Below are 12,670 nucleotides of genomic sequence, written 5' to 3' on the forward strand. Positions count from 1 at the left end.
AGAAAGTGGTTCGATTGTAGTGGAAAAATGGTGCCTTCGCAGGACAGATGATGGGATTTCCTGTACGCTAGGGAGCGGTGGGCGAAATCACAGGATAGATGAGCAAGATTCCTATACGCATGATTTTGAAACACGAAGAGCCACTCCCTTAAGATCAATTTAAGTACCTGTTCATTCAATCGTGTTAGTACAAGTAAAATGTTCCAATCTATCAGGCAAAGAGCTTTCAATTTTTGAAGGGGACCATGATGTATGTATTTTACCTATTCTTGCCTCCATTTGTGATGATAGTTTGGTCCCTCTGCTCCTTTCCCATGCTAGTGATGAAGTCCAGGTACTAAAACGAGGCACCCACATAGAATATTAAATTCATAATAAGAGTACAGAAATTCCCATTGTTAATATAGTGGAGTCAAGCGATGTTGAAATATGGCCAGAATCGCCTAAGGATGGTGAATTGATTTCCTTGTTTAAACTAAGCACCGTGCATCCATCCCAATGCCCTCAAACCTTTGAGGAAACTGTTAAGTGAATTTGCTGACATATTTGTCCACGGGGACATTAAATTAGGCCGTACTGATGTTATTAAACACACCAAATTGTCACACGACAATTTAATGGAGCAGGACTATATACTGCTACCCACGAATATATGGAGAGTTGTATTCAATGCAAGAAAAGAAAGGGCTTAAAAAATTTAATCCCCCTTCAACCTGTCGTTGAGGTCGCCCTTCCGTTTGAGAAAATTGCCTTGGACATTATGGATCCCCTGAGATGTTCCCGACGAGGAAACCGTTACATTTTAACTTGCCAAGACCAGTTCACAAGATATCCCGAGGCATTTGTGATTCCCGATCAATTCGCGGAAACTGTAGCTCGTGTTTTTACGGAAAACTTAATCTGCAGGCACGGGGTACCTGCAGATTACGTTTTACGCAGGGTAAGTATTTATTAATGGATCTAATTTCACTTCCCAGCTCATGCGCAGAATTTGCTCCTTACTGGATATTAGGACAATCTCCCCCTACAACCTGGTGGCCAATGGTAGATTAGAAAGGGCACACCAATCCTTTTCAGCGGTCATCTCGCATTATGTCTCACAAGACCACCTAGATTGGGATGACCACCTAAATTTCGCACTATTTTGTTACAGGAATAGCAAGCATAGGACTACAGTGTGTAGCCCTGCCGCCTACCTTGTTTAAGGGAGAGAATTAACCATGCTGCAGGACAACATTTTGACTCCCACCTGGCCCTCCTACTCAGATGATCATGTTCTACGGCATAGGCTACAAATCGCCTACTCACAGGTTGTTGAATATAATGCTCAAAATACTGAGAAGGAGCATAACAAGCATAATCGCAATTTCACGTTACCCAGTATAAATGTTGGGGAATTGGTATTGCTACAAAACATGGCGCTATCTCAAGGGCAGGCTAGGAAACTCGTCTCCCGATGGGTGGGACCATATAAGGTCATGAAGGTGAGCAGCCCTGTGACATTTCACATTGAAAATATACAAGACGGTCGTAAATTCACGACACACCACAAAAACTTGCTCCCTTTACCCCATAATCCTGAGTACGTTCCTCCCTTTGTAGTGTGATGAGAACCAAGATGTTTCTCGCGAATATACCCCGAAGCCTGAAATTGATTCCGAAAGAAATCTGTCACAAAAATATAGAAAACACATTGGATGACAAATGTTTGCCTTTGGCTTCAGAACAGGAGGGCACGTCCTCAGCTGCAGAACCCCGATATGATCTCAAGACCCTTACCGGGCAGGAAAATTGAGTAATTTCATTATGCATTTTTTAGCATGGCCCGAACCATATCTGCTGGAACCCTGCGAAAGATCATGGATATATTTGGGAGCCCGCTGCTGTCACTCAAGGAGGGAAAATCAGTTCCTGAAATTCCACAAGGACCACCAACACTGGGCAGGGGATTAAAACCTTCCTGCCTCCGAGCCCTTTCCTCTCCACCCAAGGCCACCCCCATTTCTTTGGTTTGGGAGGACAATCCACCCCACCCTACGTAGTGCCCACCCACGCCAGGAAGCGGGTTACCCCTCGTGGAAGAAGAAGTTTTCTCGCCAAACAACCCTTGGTGTAGCCCATCAAAAACTGGCCTCCGCTACTTAGTGTATGATGTTTTCTCCAACAATTTATCAGTCCCTTATACACCTCCACCCATACCATCGCCCCCCAAAGACCCTCATACCAGACTCCATCTGTCACAACCCCCAAGGAATATTGTCGAGTTGAAAATTATTCCTCCATACCATGAAGCCGCTATTGCCAAGGTGACCCCAGGTCTCTCTTAGAAGAAAACCATTTCTGCTAAAAGGAGGCATAATGAAAAACGCCGAGCACTTAACAAAGCATGGAAGCGGAAATATTAGCGGAGCATCTTCTTTTGAGTACATACTCTGCTTGTATGTATAGGCATAGTAACATTATTGTGTTAGACCCAGACACTCCATGGCACCATGTGTATGGTAAAATATGTTAGTGATGAATTGTTCGAAATATGGTATATGTGAATATGGTTTTTTAGAGACAATAGAAGGCCTTGGATACAAGCTCCTGACAATCATTCAGCTGTGTGTGCTTCTATCAGTGAACTCAGTGAGAGTTGTACAGTTATTTGTACCAAGTAAATAGCTTCACCTTGCTACCAGAGAATGGATTGTGCATATCGACCTACACATCCCACAACTGCATGAAGCCACCAGTGCAGTGGAGGCTCAAACGCGTGCATTCGCTGACTTAAGTGTACAAGGGTCCAGTCGGGTGAAGTTTAATGCATCGTTAACATGATGGAACATTTCTACTGAATACAAACGATGGTTGAAGCACGAACTTTCCCTTGCATGGAAGAAAATTTATAGGTTGAGGTTTTCTGAAAATAACCTACGCATTTATAGAGGTTTATTTGATATATTAGGATATGGATTGCATTACTTTACGGGTACAGTCACCGATGATCAAATTAAATCGGTGTTCCCTCGATGCCAGGTATACCTTTCTCTCTCATACCTCAGCCACATACAGAGACACGATATCATGTTAACACAAACCTTAAAAGCTCCTCAAGCCCTAAAATCATCTTCTGAACAAAATAATAATGCCCTTGCTCACGCTATCACACAAATAAACTCCGCCAATAAATTGTTTAGCCTTCTGCACGCCACCTTCCTCGTAATTTCATGTCTTAGTCATGAAACCCATGATGATGGACAACTACTGAGAAGTATCGGGGAGTTGGCTGAGATTGGTAAATTAACCCTGTCCATTCTCCTAAACGTCTAAGAGAGTGTAAGAGACATCGCCAAGAGACTGCCGTCGTACTTATCTTTCATTGGGTTCCCTTGCAGGGTTGATATCTCCCTCTACGATGTTGACCAAACGAGAGTATTATGCCAGCCGGGAAGCCTTGAACTCTTGGTCATTCTGCCATTGGTACTGGCATCTGGGTGTTCAGTGCTCAGCAAACGATGGTACTCATTACCCCCCCCCCCCCCCCGGTGACAATAACGTACACGCATAACTCTTCCATTTACATGGATCCCAAGGAGGAACCTCTTCCAAATTTGAATATTAATTTTACGGATACTGGTTATCTAGAATTAGCAAATGTTTCCAAATATATAAAAAAATATTATTAACATCTATAGAACGGCTTGATACCCACAACATACCTACCATTTCGCTAGCCGATGTGAAGTGAAACTTCGAGGTACTGTCGCCACTCGATCAGAGTATCCAACAATTTCATCACGTGGTATTGATACAATTACAATTATGGTGTCCCTGTTGGCCATTGCTGGTGTTCTATGCGGACCGCTGCATTGCAAACAGAAATCAAAACAGAATAGTGACATCCCACCAAATAGAGTAACAAGCATGGAGACACAACAAGCAAGTAGCCATGAGCCAATTCACATCTATAATATTCCTCAAGTCAGTAATAACTCTTCAAATGCAATCCATGTACCTATGTTTTCTGTTTTATAGATGTAGGCACCCTTGATCCCTATTTTTGTAAAAATATCTGTATTTGCACCCCAGCAAGTGGGTCTGTCCATATTGTATGTTACATTTTTTTTGCATTCATGTTCATCAGTCCGCATTCTGTTCTGTATATTATCATGTAGTATGATTAGTATTGGCATGTCTCTTTGAAAACCGGGGTTATGTCACAAGGACTTGGACCCAACATGGACTCACTGTTTCGACTTTCCCTTTGTCTCTGGAGTGCCTGGGATGGCCAGCAATGTGGTATTCGTGGGGGTTCGGATAACCCACACCCACAGTCGTTGGAGGGTGAGCGGTGCTCAAGAGATAGGAATAGCGAGCAAATATAAGCACCAGGCCAAAACCTGGCAACTGTCACAGAGGCGATAGTGAGACAATTCTTTTCTCTTTACTTTCACATGATTCCCTCTTGCTTAATAAGAGCAATAAACACCACCACCACCTCCATAAGACTCCGAGGAAGTAATGACCCGTTGATCGACCAGGTAGCAGCTAAATAGTGGATGGGCAAGGCAAAGCCGGCTTACGAGCCCGGAGCCATGGAGGAACTGGAGCCTAGCGAGGAGCAACTAGGTGCACCACGATAGCGCAGACTGAAGTGTTCATAAGATGAGAAAACAAATGGCAAATGAAATTAAAATCAGTATGAATAAAAGGACCAAAATTTGGATGAGTTGAACATAATGGGTGAAGCATTCACCAAAGTTAGAGAAGGCAGAATCCCAGATTGGCAATAAAGAAAAGCCCAGAGGAATAATTGAGAACAGCCTGTGAAAGGCCAACTTATGCACAAGCAGCAGTAAGCACTAAGCAGCCTAAGGTGAAGCACCCTTATGGGAGAAAAACCGGTAAGAGCTACGCGAAGCATTCACCAAAGTTAGAGAAGGCAGAATCCCAGATTGGCAATAAAGAAAAGCCCAGAGGAATAATTGAGAACAGCCTGTGAAAGGCCAACTTATGCACAAGCAGCAGTAAGCACTAAGCAGCCTAAGGTGAAGCACCCTTATGGGAGAAAAACCGGTAAGAGCTACGCTATTCTGATAATGCCTGGAGATGGCGCAGGAGGGGAAAACAGCAAGGACACTAAAATAAAGGGTCTGAAAGTAATCAACCCAAAGAAGAATAGGCTATTGAATTTATGGCATCATGAGGACCAAAAACAGGTCAATTAAAATAGAACCAGACTCAGCCAATATGGATGGAATACTGAAAACCGTAAAGAATTAGTTGAAAACAAATCAGAGACATGGACACCAATGTAAGTCCTCCCCAGACTTGCTATACATGCAGTTAAAGCAAACATCTCCACAAAATATCTAACAGAAGGAATTAGGAGCCAAAATGACTAATTGCTTGAATGTCACGTGAAGCCATTGTTCAAATTTGGAAAGTGGTATGAAAACACAGTAGATTCATTAATAGAGGCAGACCCGAATAACAGAAAAGAGTTACTAAATAGACATTGCATGTATCTTGAGTTTAGTTCTCATAAAATCAAAGACTAGGGCAACCAGGCATAATAAATGCCAAATATATGGACATGCCACAAAGAAATGCCTCAACGCAAGAAAAGCAACACATCAGCTAAATGAATCAATTAATTATAGAAATTAAAAGTCATATAATCAAAATTGAACAGACAACCTCCAATGGGCAAAATTAAATACAAACAAAATAAGAAAAAATATCCACAGGTCTGGGAATGGGCATCTTACAATCAGAAGACCAACACCTTTTCCTTAACAACTCAAAAAGAGCACAGAAAGTTCCAAGAGTCGACTTCCATGCAAAAATCTGCCCAGTAAACGTAAAAGAAAAAATTCCTTGTTGGCATCATGATGCTTGATAAAAAATTAAAACTTCCCCTTGACAATTGCTCATCAAAATATTTCACAGCAGCATGTATACAAGTTGACAGAAACCCCTTTATTTTAATATTTGGATACATGTCATCATCAGAAGACCTAGATGGCCACTTAATAGAACTAAAAAGAATGATCAGAAAATTTAATGACAAAAGACTGCTCAAAGCAGACTCCAACTTCAAGAATGATTAATGTGATTCAGTAAAGAAGAAAACCAAAGGGGCAGGGCCTTAGAAGAATTCATCAACTTGAAAGATTAATACTAAAAGATCTATACTAAAAGAACCAGGCCATTCACTTGTCACTCACCCAAAGGCAAATCCAATGTTGACTTAATTAAACACAACTCTGCATTGATTATAAAAATGAGCCGGTGGAAAGTACATGATTGACTATCTACTTGCAACTACAGGCTAATTACTTATCAGCTAAGCACTACCATCAAAAACAGCAACAATCTGCCAAAATTTCTTTGGAACAGCTGAATGATTTCGCAATACGCGGAGCCAATGTGAAAACATAATGTGACCCTAGCAACAATAGCATCAGTCAAAGCAATAACTCAGGCTTTAAAAGATTCCACTGGAAAAGCCATTCCCTTGATAAATCAAAACAAAGTGACTGGCCTCAGTGTAATGAAAAATTAATTAAATGTCAAAAGCAGTGCAGAAATCTATCAACAAGAAATACGAAACAGCAAGTTAAAAAGCTGGAAAAAATTCTAAAAGACAAATATTGAAGAGAACACATGGGGATTGATTTATAAGTTGGCATGGAAAATATTTAAAATACCAGAGACTTATTCTGTAAGACACAATGAAGAAGGGGAAATGCAATTATTTGATGAAACTCTCTTAAATATACTAAATACGCCAGTGCCTGACGATAAAACGAAAATGAAACGCAAGAACAAACATCACTACAGGAATAATCTAATATAAGTCTGTCTTGTGCAGGAATAACTATAAGTGAGCATTGAGAAATCTCTGCAATCCCCCAATGGAGGCCCAAGAAAGAAAGCACCAGGCAGCAACAAGCTCAATGATGAACCAATTCACTTCGCAATTGAAGAAAGATGAATTAAATCAAGCCTTAAGGCACATGAAGCAGTTAACCTAGGTGTATTAGCATTATACTTGGAAGAAAGATGGAACAGAGCAAGAAAGAAAAGAGAGTACAGCCTAGATATATGGAAAGAAGACTGGGAAGAATCAAAAAACAAGTAGCATACCAATTCTTACCCTGTATTAAAGGAAGGCTTAAAAACAAATTCATCACAAATAGAGATCTCAAACAAACCCTAACATGTCACCGAGACCTTAAAACCTAACTTAGGAAAGTTGGGAAAGAAATGGATGGCACATGCATGTGAAAGCAAGATGGAAGAAGACACTGTCGTTCATAGAATCCTCCACAGTAAGGCAATCAATATATGAAGAAGACAGAAGAGACCTAGAAAGGAAGATTGAACACCTGCAGCACACAGATCATTGGATTGAACCTCAGTAAAAAAGCTAATGAAACATGTAGAAAATTCTCTGGCACACAGTAAACTAAGGAGAGGAAGTAAGGCGGAAGAAGAGAATAAAGAAGAACGGAAAGGAAAAGGAAAGTAAGGACTGGAAGAAAAGCAAAAGAAGGGGAAGGGCATACCGGAGAGAAGGAAGAAGATTTAGAACAACAAATTCCAGGAAAGAAGTAAATTAGAGGACAGGAAATTAGTAAAGCAAGAGAATGAAGATATGAAAATGCAATGCAAGAATAAAATATCGCAAGATACTAATGAAAAGAGAATAAATATAACAATTTATGTTAAAAAAATTCGTTAATAATGCAAATAAAACAAATATTTAACAAAATGTATGTAAAAGCATAATATGAATACATCCTCTAGATAATAGCTAACCACAATATCTCCAAGTTTAATCAAGTTTACTGCTCTATTCACCTCACAAAGGGCTTCCTTTTCCTTCCTTTTGAAATGGGAACCAATACTGAATCAACAAGTCTCCCGACCAAATTTCTCCCACACAAAGCAAAGATGTGACAAGAGTCAAATATCCCCTTCCAGCTCTTTTGAAATTAAAAATTTATTCTGATGGCAGTAGAGAAAAAAAACTTTGCTATTCCACATAAGAAGGTTTAGTATATTACACCACCATGGTTTAAATGCCACGCAACAACATCATGGGTAATATATTTAACCTTTTTATGTGGAATAGTGAAGTTCTACGCTCATCATGAAGGAATTCCACCAAGTTAAGCCTGAAACTGTTATATTTGAAAATTTATTCCATGATACCACTATTCATGAAACTTTTGCCCTCCTTGGAGCCTTGGTCCACAAACTAACCCTCTAAATTGATGAATTTATGTGCCTGACCTCCACTTCATATCCCAAAATTGTTGTCAATTCAATTTCAATTCATGCTTTTCCAAGCAAAATTTTGGCAAAATCATGAGTAACCCTCTTACCCCTTCTTAGCCAAACTGCACTCTAACAATTTTGAAAGCACTCTCAAATCCTCTGCTTCCTGCCCACTTCCTTCCATTATGTTCACATATTCAAAATTTTTCAAACTTCTGCAACACAACTTCTTCCTCGACGTCAAATATGTTTTCCCAATCATTTCCCTCACCTAAGAAACAGCCCTGATCAAACCATTTCCTACTCTTCATCGGGGATCAGGCGGTGGCTAATGTACAGGCTTCCCTGGAGAGGGTCAGGTTTCAAATCCTGGAGACAACAAATATTTTTCCGTGGTACCCTGATCCCTACTAGAGGTGCTTTGCGGAGATCACTTTGAATGAGTACGAAATCCATCAAATGGGACTTTAAACCGTGGACTCCTTAGTGCCTTTCGACAAGAGCAGGCCAATCCCGACATCGGGTTTCTCTCCTCCCTTCATCCTTTCCCATCCATCCCTAATGGCGCAAATGACCTTAGCTGCCGGGGGCCTCCCATTAAAAACTACTACTACCCTTCATTGATGTTTTAATAAAAAATAACCCATTAACATTTTGTCTTTAAAAATATTTAGAAAACCATATAATACGCACTTTTACAGCTCTTCAGATGCCTTTTAAAACTTTTAATTAAAAAAGTCTTCCTTTTACCAAACTTGATAAATGAACCTTTCCCAAAAAACTCTAACACAGCATAGCTACCACCCCAGATTACAATACCAAATTTAACATCAAGGATGATACTTCCAACGAGTGGGAATGTACCAGCATACCTTATGTGCTTATTTTCATTCCTTCTCAGAAAAACTATGCGTTACTACTCCACTGCATGTACAATTTTATTATCTCACACATCAAGAGTTTTTCCACAGAAAATAAGACCGCAATATTAATAGCCTGATCCTCAAACATGACCTGTAATATATCAAGCAACCCTTCTTAAATCATTGCAACTTCCAGTCACTACTTTGGAATTGAGAGTAGCCTGCAATGACAGAAAACATAAGTTAATGATCACCACTATGAAAACCCTAGATCACTATGATCAACAGAATAGTTAAGGGCTTTTTTTAGAAGCTCCGCCATTATGTTGTGGTCTCTTCAAGACAGCAATGCCACATTCTAACACAATTCTCCAAGTGGGCACTATAGGAAAACATTTTCAGCTACACTAATTCCCACTACAAGATGCACATAATTATTTACACCACACACATTTCCCTGAACAATAAAATTATTGAACTAACCTTCCATGCATCGCATCCATGCATAGAAGTGCAGAATAACTAAGCCAGTGAAATATTCAATCATGCATATATTCTAAAAAGTCACCATGACTACCATTAGCAAATAACTGAAATACGACCCCCAGTTAAAAAAAATTCAGCCAAAACTCAAGACACACTTATTGGTATATTAGGCTATACATAGCTTCCTTACCAGTCTCTGGCCCCTCTCCCTCATTCTACCCAGGGCGAGACATTCCTTTGTGACATTTATAGAAAATATTAAACAAGTACTACAACAGTCACATTTTACCAACCTTGTGATCATTTCCACACTTGTCAGGCCCGAACATGATGGTGTATGGTGTTTTATCCCTAAAGTGATGCAAGTCCACACCCCTTGGGCCCTCCTCATGGGACAGAAGTTTCAAATATGCACCACCACACTCCTGTCCCAACTGCATGTTCACCTCATACTGCACAACCAATGGTTTGTCCTCAAAGCGAAATGGCCGGTCTAGGTGAGCCGATATGGCCGAGTGCTTGGCTCTGGACTTCATCACCAACCCCAGGTCTCCTCGCAGAGGGTGGCGCTGAGCTGGTTCCACCTCCCACTTACCTTTAGCATGACAACAACATTAGCTACCTAGTTACACCTTCACTCGTGGGTGAAAAAAACATCAACAATATTGCACTGCACAGCCCCCCACCATTTACGCATCACAAGGGGAAAATACTTCGTGTCCAGCTTATCATCCCATACAATTTTTCAAACTAACTTCCATCATATCAAAGCGCCTTATTTTCAAGACGTTATTTCCAGAAAAATATCACTTTTAACATTTAAAATTAGTAGTACCAGGTAGCAGGACCTATAGAATCTAGAATGAAATTAAAATGTTGATTCCTAAAGACGTGGGAAGTTTGAGAGAGGGCAATAATTGAGAAGTACTATCACAGCATTTATTTCTTCTGATGCCGGAAGGAAAAAACTCACAAAATAACACATTCCTTTTCGAATTTAAAAAATTATCCATTAATTACTGGCGGAATGAGATTCCCAGAAAACCTGCAACGCCAAGTTGCAAAGGGGAATAAATATCCTTGGTAGGGAGAAATATCAGAAAAATTCAAAGAGTGATCGCTTGGCGACGAGAGAGAACGGAAATACAAAGGTCTTACCATCATATTTTGCGATGTTTTCGTCCGTATCATCCTTTTTTGCTTCTGAAATTATCCATTTCTTTTTAAACACCATTGGATCATCAAATGACTCAGCTAAATATACTCTGCCCGAGGGTACCGGACTGGAGTATGTAACTTCCTCTTCTGATTCATTTTCTTCCTATCAAATGAATAACTGATTATAGAATTCATAAATGGAAGACGACAATTGAAAATAAATAACTTTACTGAAACTTAATAAGATTTACTGTATTTGCTGGAACACCTAACTGTCTACTTTATCTATCCATCCTATCTCAATCAAGAACATGCCTCACACCTCCAGTTTTGGCAACCACGAACTACGATAGACAGCATTTGCACGCGTAACAAAAACCCAGGAAAATTCACCCACTTACCTGGTATACATTTAACTAAATTCATATCATCACCTCATACTTACCGCCTCTGATGCAACAGTAATATCATTATAATCTTCTTGGGATAGGCAGCAAGTGATAAATAACAGTAGTACAGGAATTACCCAAAAGTAAAAGGCTTTCATTGTCTTTTTATCCTTCCTGTAAATGGAATTGCCGAAGAAAACTCATTTAAAAACAGTAGTACGATAATTCCACAAAGGACTCATTTATTTAATTTGTCAAATCCCATTAGTTTTTCAATTACTATTTGAGGAATCTGTTGATTATTGTTCTAACGAAATATATAAAAACGAGCATAAACCAGACAATATGAACACTACCTACACAAAGGTAAGCCAGACGATTTTCCAAGAACTTCCTTTACAAGGGAAATATGAAATGATGAAACACTTACGGCTATAATCCCATTAAGGAAATAGGTCTACCGCCAGCACTTTCAACAGGAAATTCATAACTTACCTAAAAAGCCGGCACGAAGCAAACCTGCCGATGTAACCGAGAATCTTTGACAACAACAAATAGAGAAACACGAATATAAATAATTGTACAAGTGTAGTACACCCGTAAACGTATAAGATGAAGCAAACAATGAAACTAATTTTCTTCTGAATCAAGTCATAAACGAACTAGACGGCTGTTAGCGACGTTCGTGCGGAAGATGGTTCATCATTGGCCAAATCATTCTCCCTTCCCGTTCAGCTTCACCCAATCGCTTATTAACAGTTGGCCTGAACGAGCGTGCCAACACAAAAGTTTTAATAATTTTTTAATGGAGAAAATTTGGCTTTAAAACAAAATTTTCCTGCAAATATCACCTGGAATGAGCAACTCACAAGTTCACTAATATATGTATGTATATATATATATACCTTGTATTTATTTTCCCAATTTATCCCAAACTGCGCGCGACAAGGATACCATTAAGGCATTTAAATTTTCATGATGCTTTGCTAAATTGTGGAGTGGTAACAGTGAAGATGTGCGAAAATTTGATTGGACTTACATAGATGAGGGAAGACAAAGGCTGAGTTTAAATTAGTAACTCCCATGAAAACTTGCTCAAGGGCTACGAGTTAACGAGTCAAATACCTATTTTCAAAAATATTACGTTCTTCCGGTTGTATTGATGACAATGCCAACAAGTCTATTACACTTCTCTTCCAAAGATGAGTACCATGCTATCTCAGAGACCAGAACAATATCGCCATTTGGAATGCTGCAAGCAACTTTTGCAGCGCTACCGTGATAAAGGATATAAACTTCTTTCGAGTATTGTGACGGGGGATGAGTCATAAGTCCATCATTGTAATCCGGAAGAGAAAAGGCAGAGTGCTAATTATCTAGATCCGCCTTCTCAGGCGGAAAGTTCAACACACAACCACCTGCAAAAATAAAAACTTACAACTGGAGAGGCTCTGCAAAACCTGAAATTTGAACCAATTCCACACCTTCCTCATCACCCCA

The 12,670-nt window shown here is 39.8% G+C and overlaps 1 protein-coding gene across 3 annotated transcripts in view; it reads right to left on the bottom strand.

Moving 5' to 3' along the window:
• LOC139688556 (calnexin-like) overlaps positions 1 to 11,883 on the bottom strand; it is a 52,749-nt gene extending 40,866 nt beyond the window's left edge. The window contains exons 1-4 of one of the 3 annotated variants that reach the window (XM_071586108.1): positions 11,666 to 11,883; positions 11,227 to 11,344; positions 10,782 to 10,944; positions 9,917 to 10,218 (exon numbers count right to left, since the gene is read on the bottom strand). In XM_071586108.1, the coding sequence (XP_071442209.1) occupies positions 9,917 to 10,218; positions 10,782 to 10,944; positions 11,227 to 11,328 (567 nt within the window). In that variant the 5' untranslated portion in view covers positions 11,329 to 11,344; positions 11,666 to 11,883. Of the gene's footprint in view, positions 1 to 9,916; positions 10,219 to 10,781; positions 10,945 to 11,226; positions 11,345 to 11,530; positions 11,623 to 11,665 lie in introns of those variants that run through there. The other 2 variants (XM_071586105.1, XM_071586107.1) reach the window with 2 other exon arrangements.
• Positions 11,884 to 12,670: the final 787 nt, after the last annotated feature.

The sequence above is a fragment of the Hetaerina americana genome, unplaced genomic scaffold, assembly GCF_022747635.1.
Source record: "Hetaerina americana unplaced genomic scaffold, ioHetAmer1.1.p SCAF_20, whole genome shotgun sequence".
NCBI classification, from domain to species: domain Eukaryota; kingdom Metazoa; phylum Arthropoda; class Insecta; order Odonata; family Calopterygidae; genus Hetaerina; species Hetaerina americana.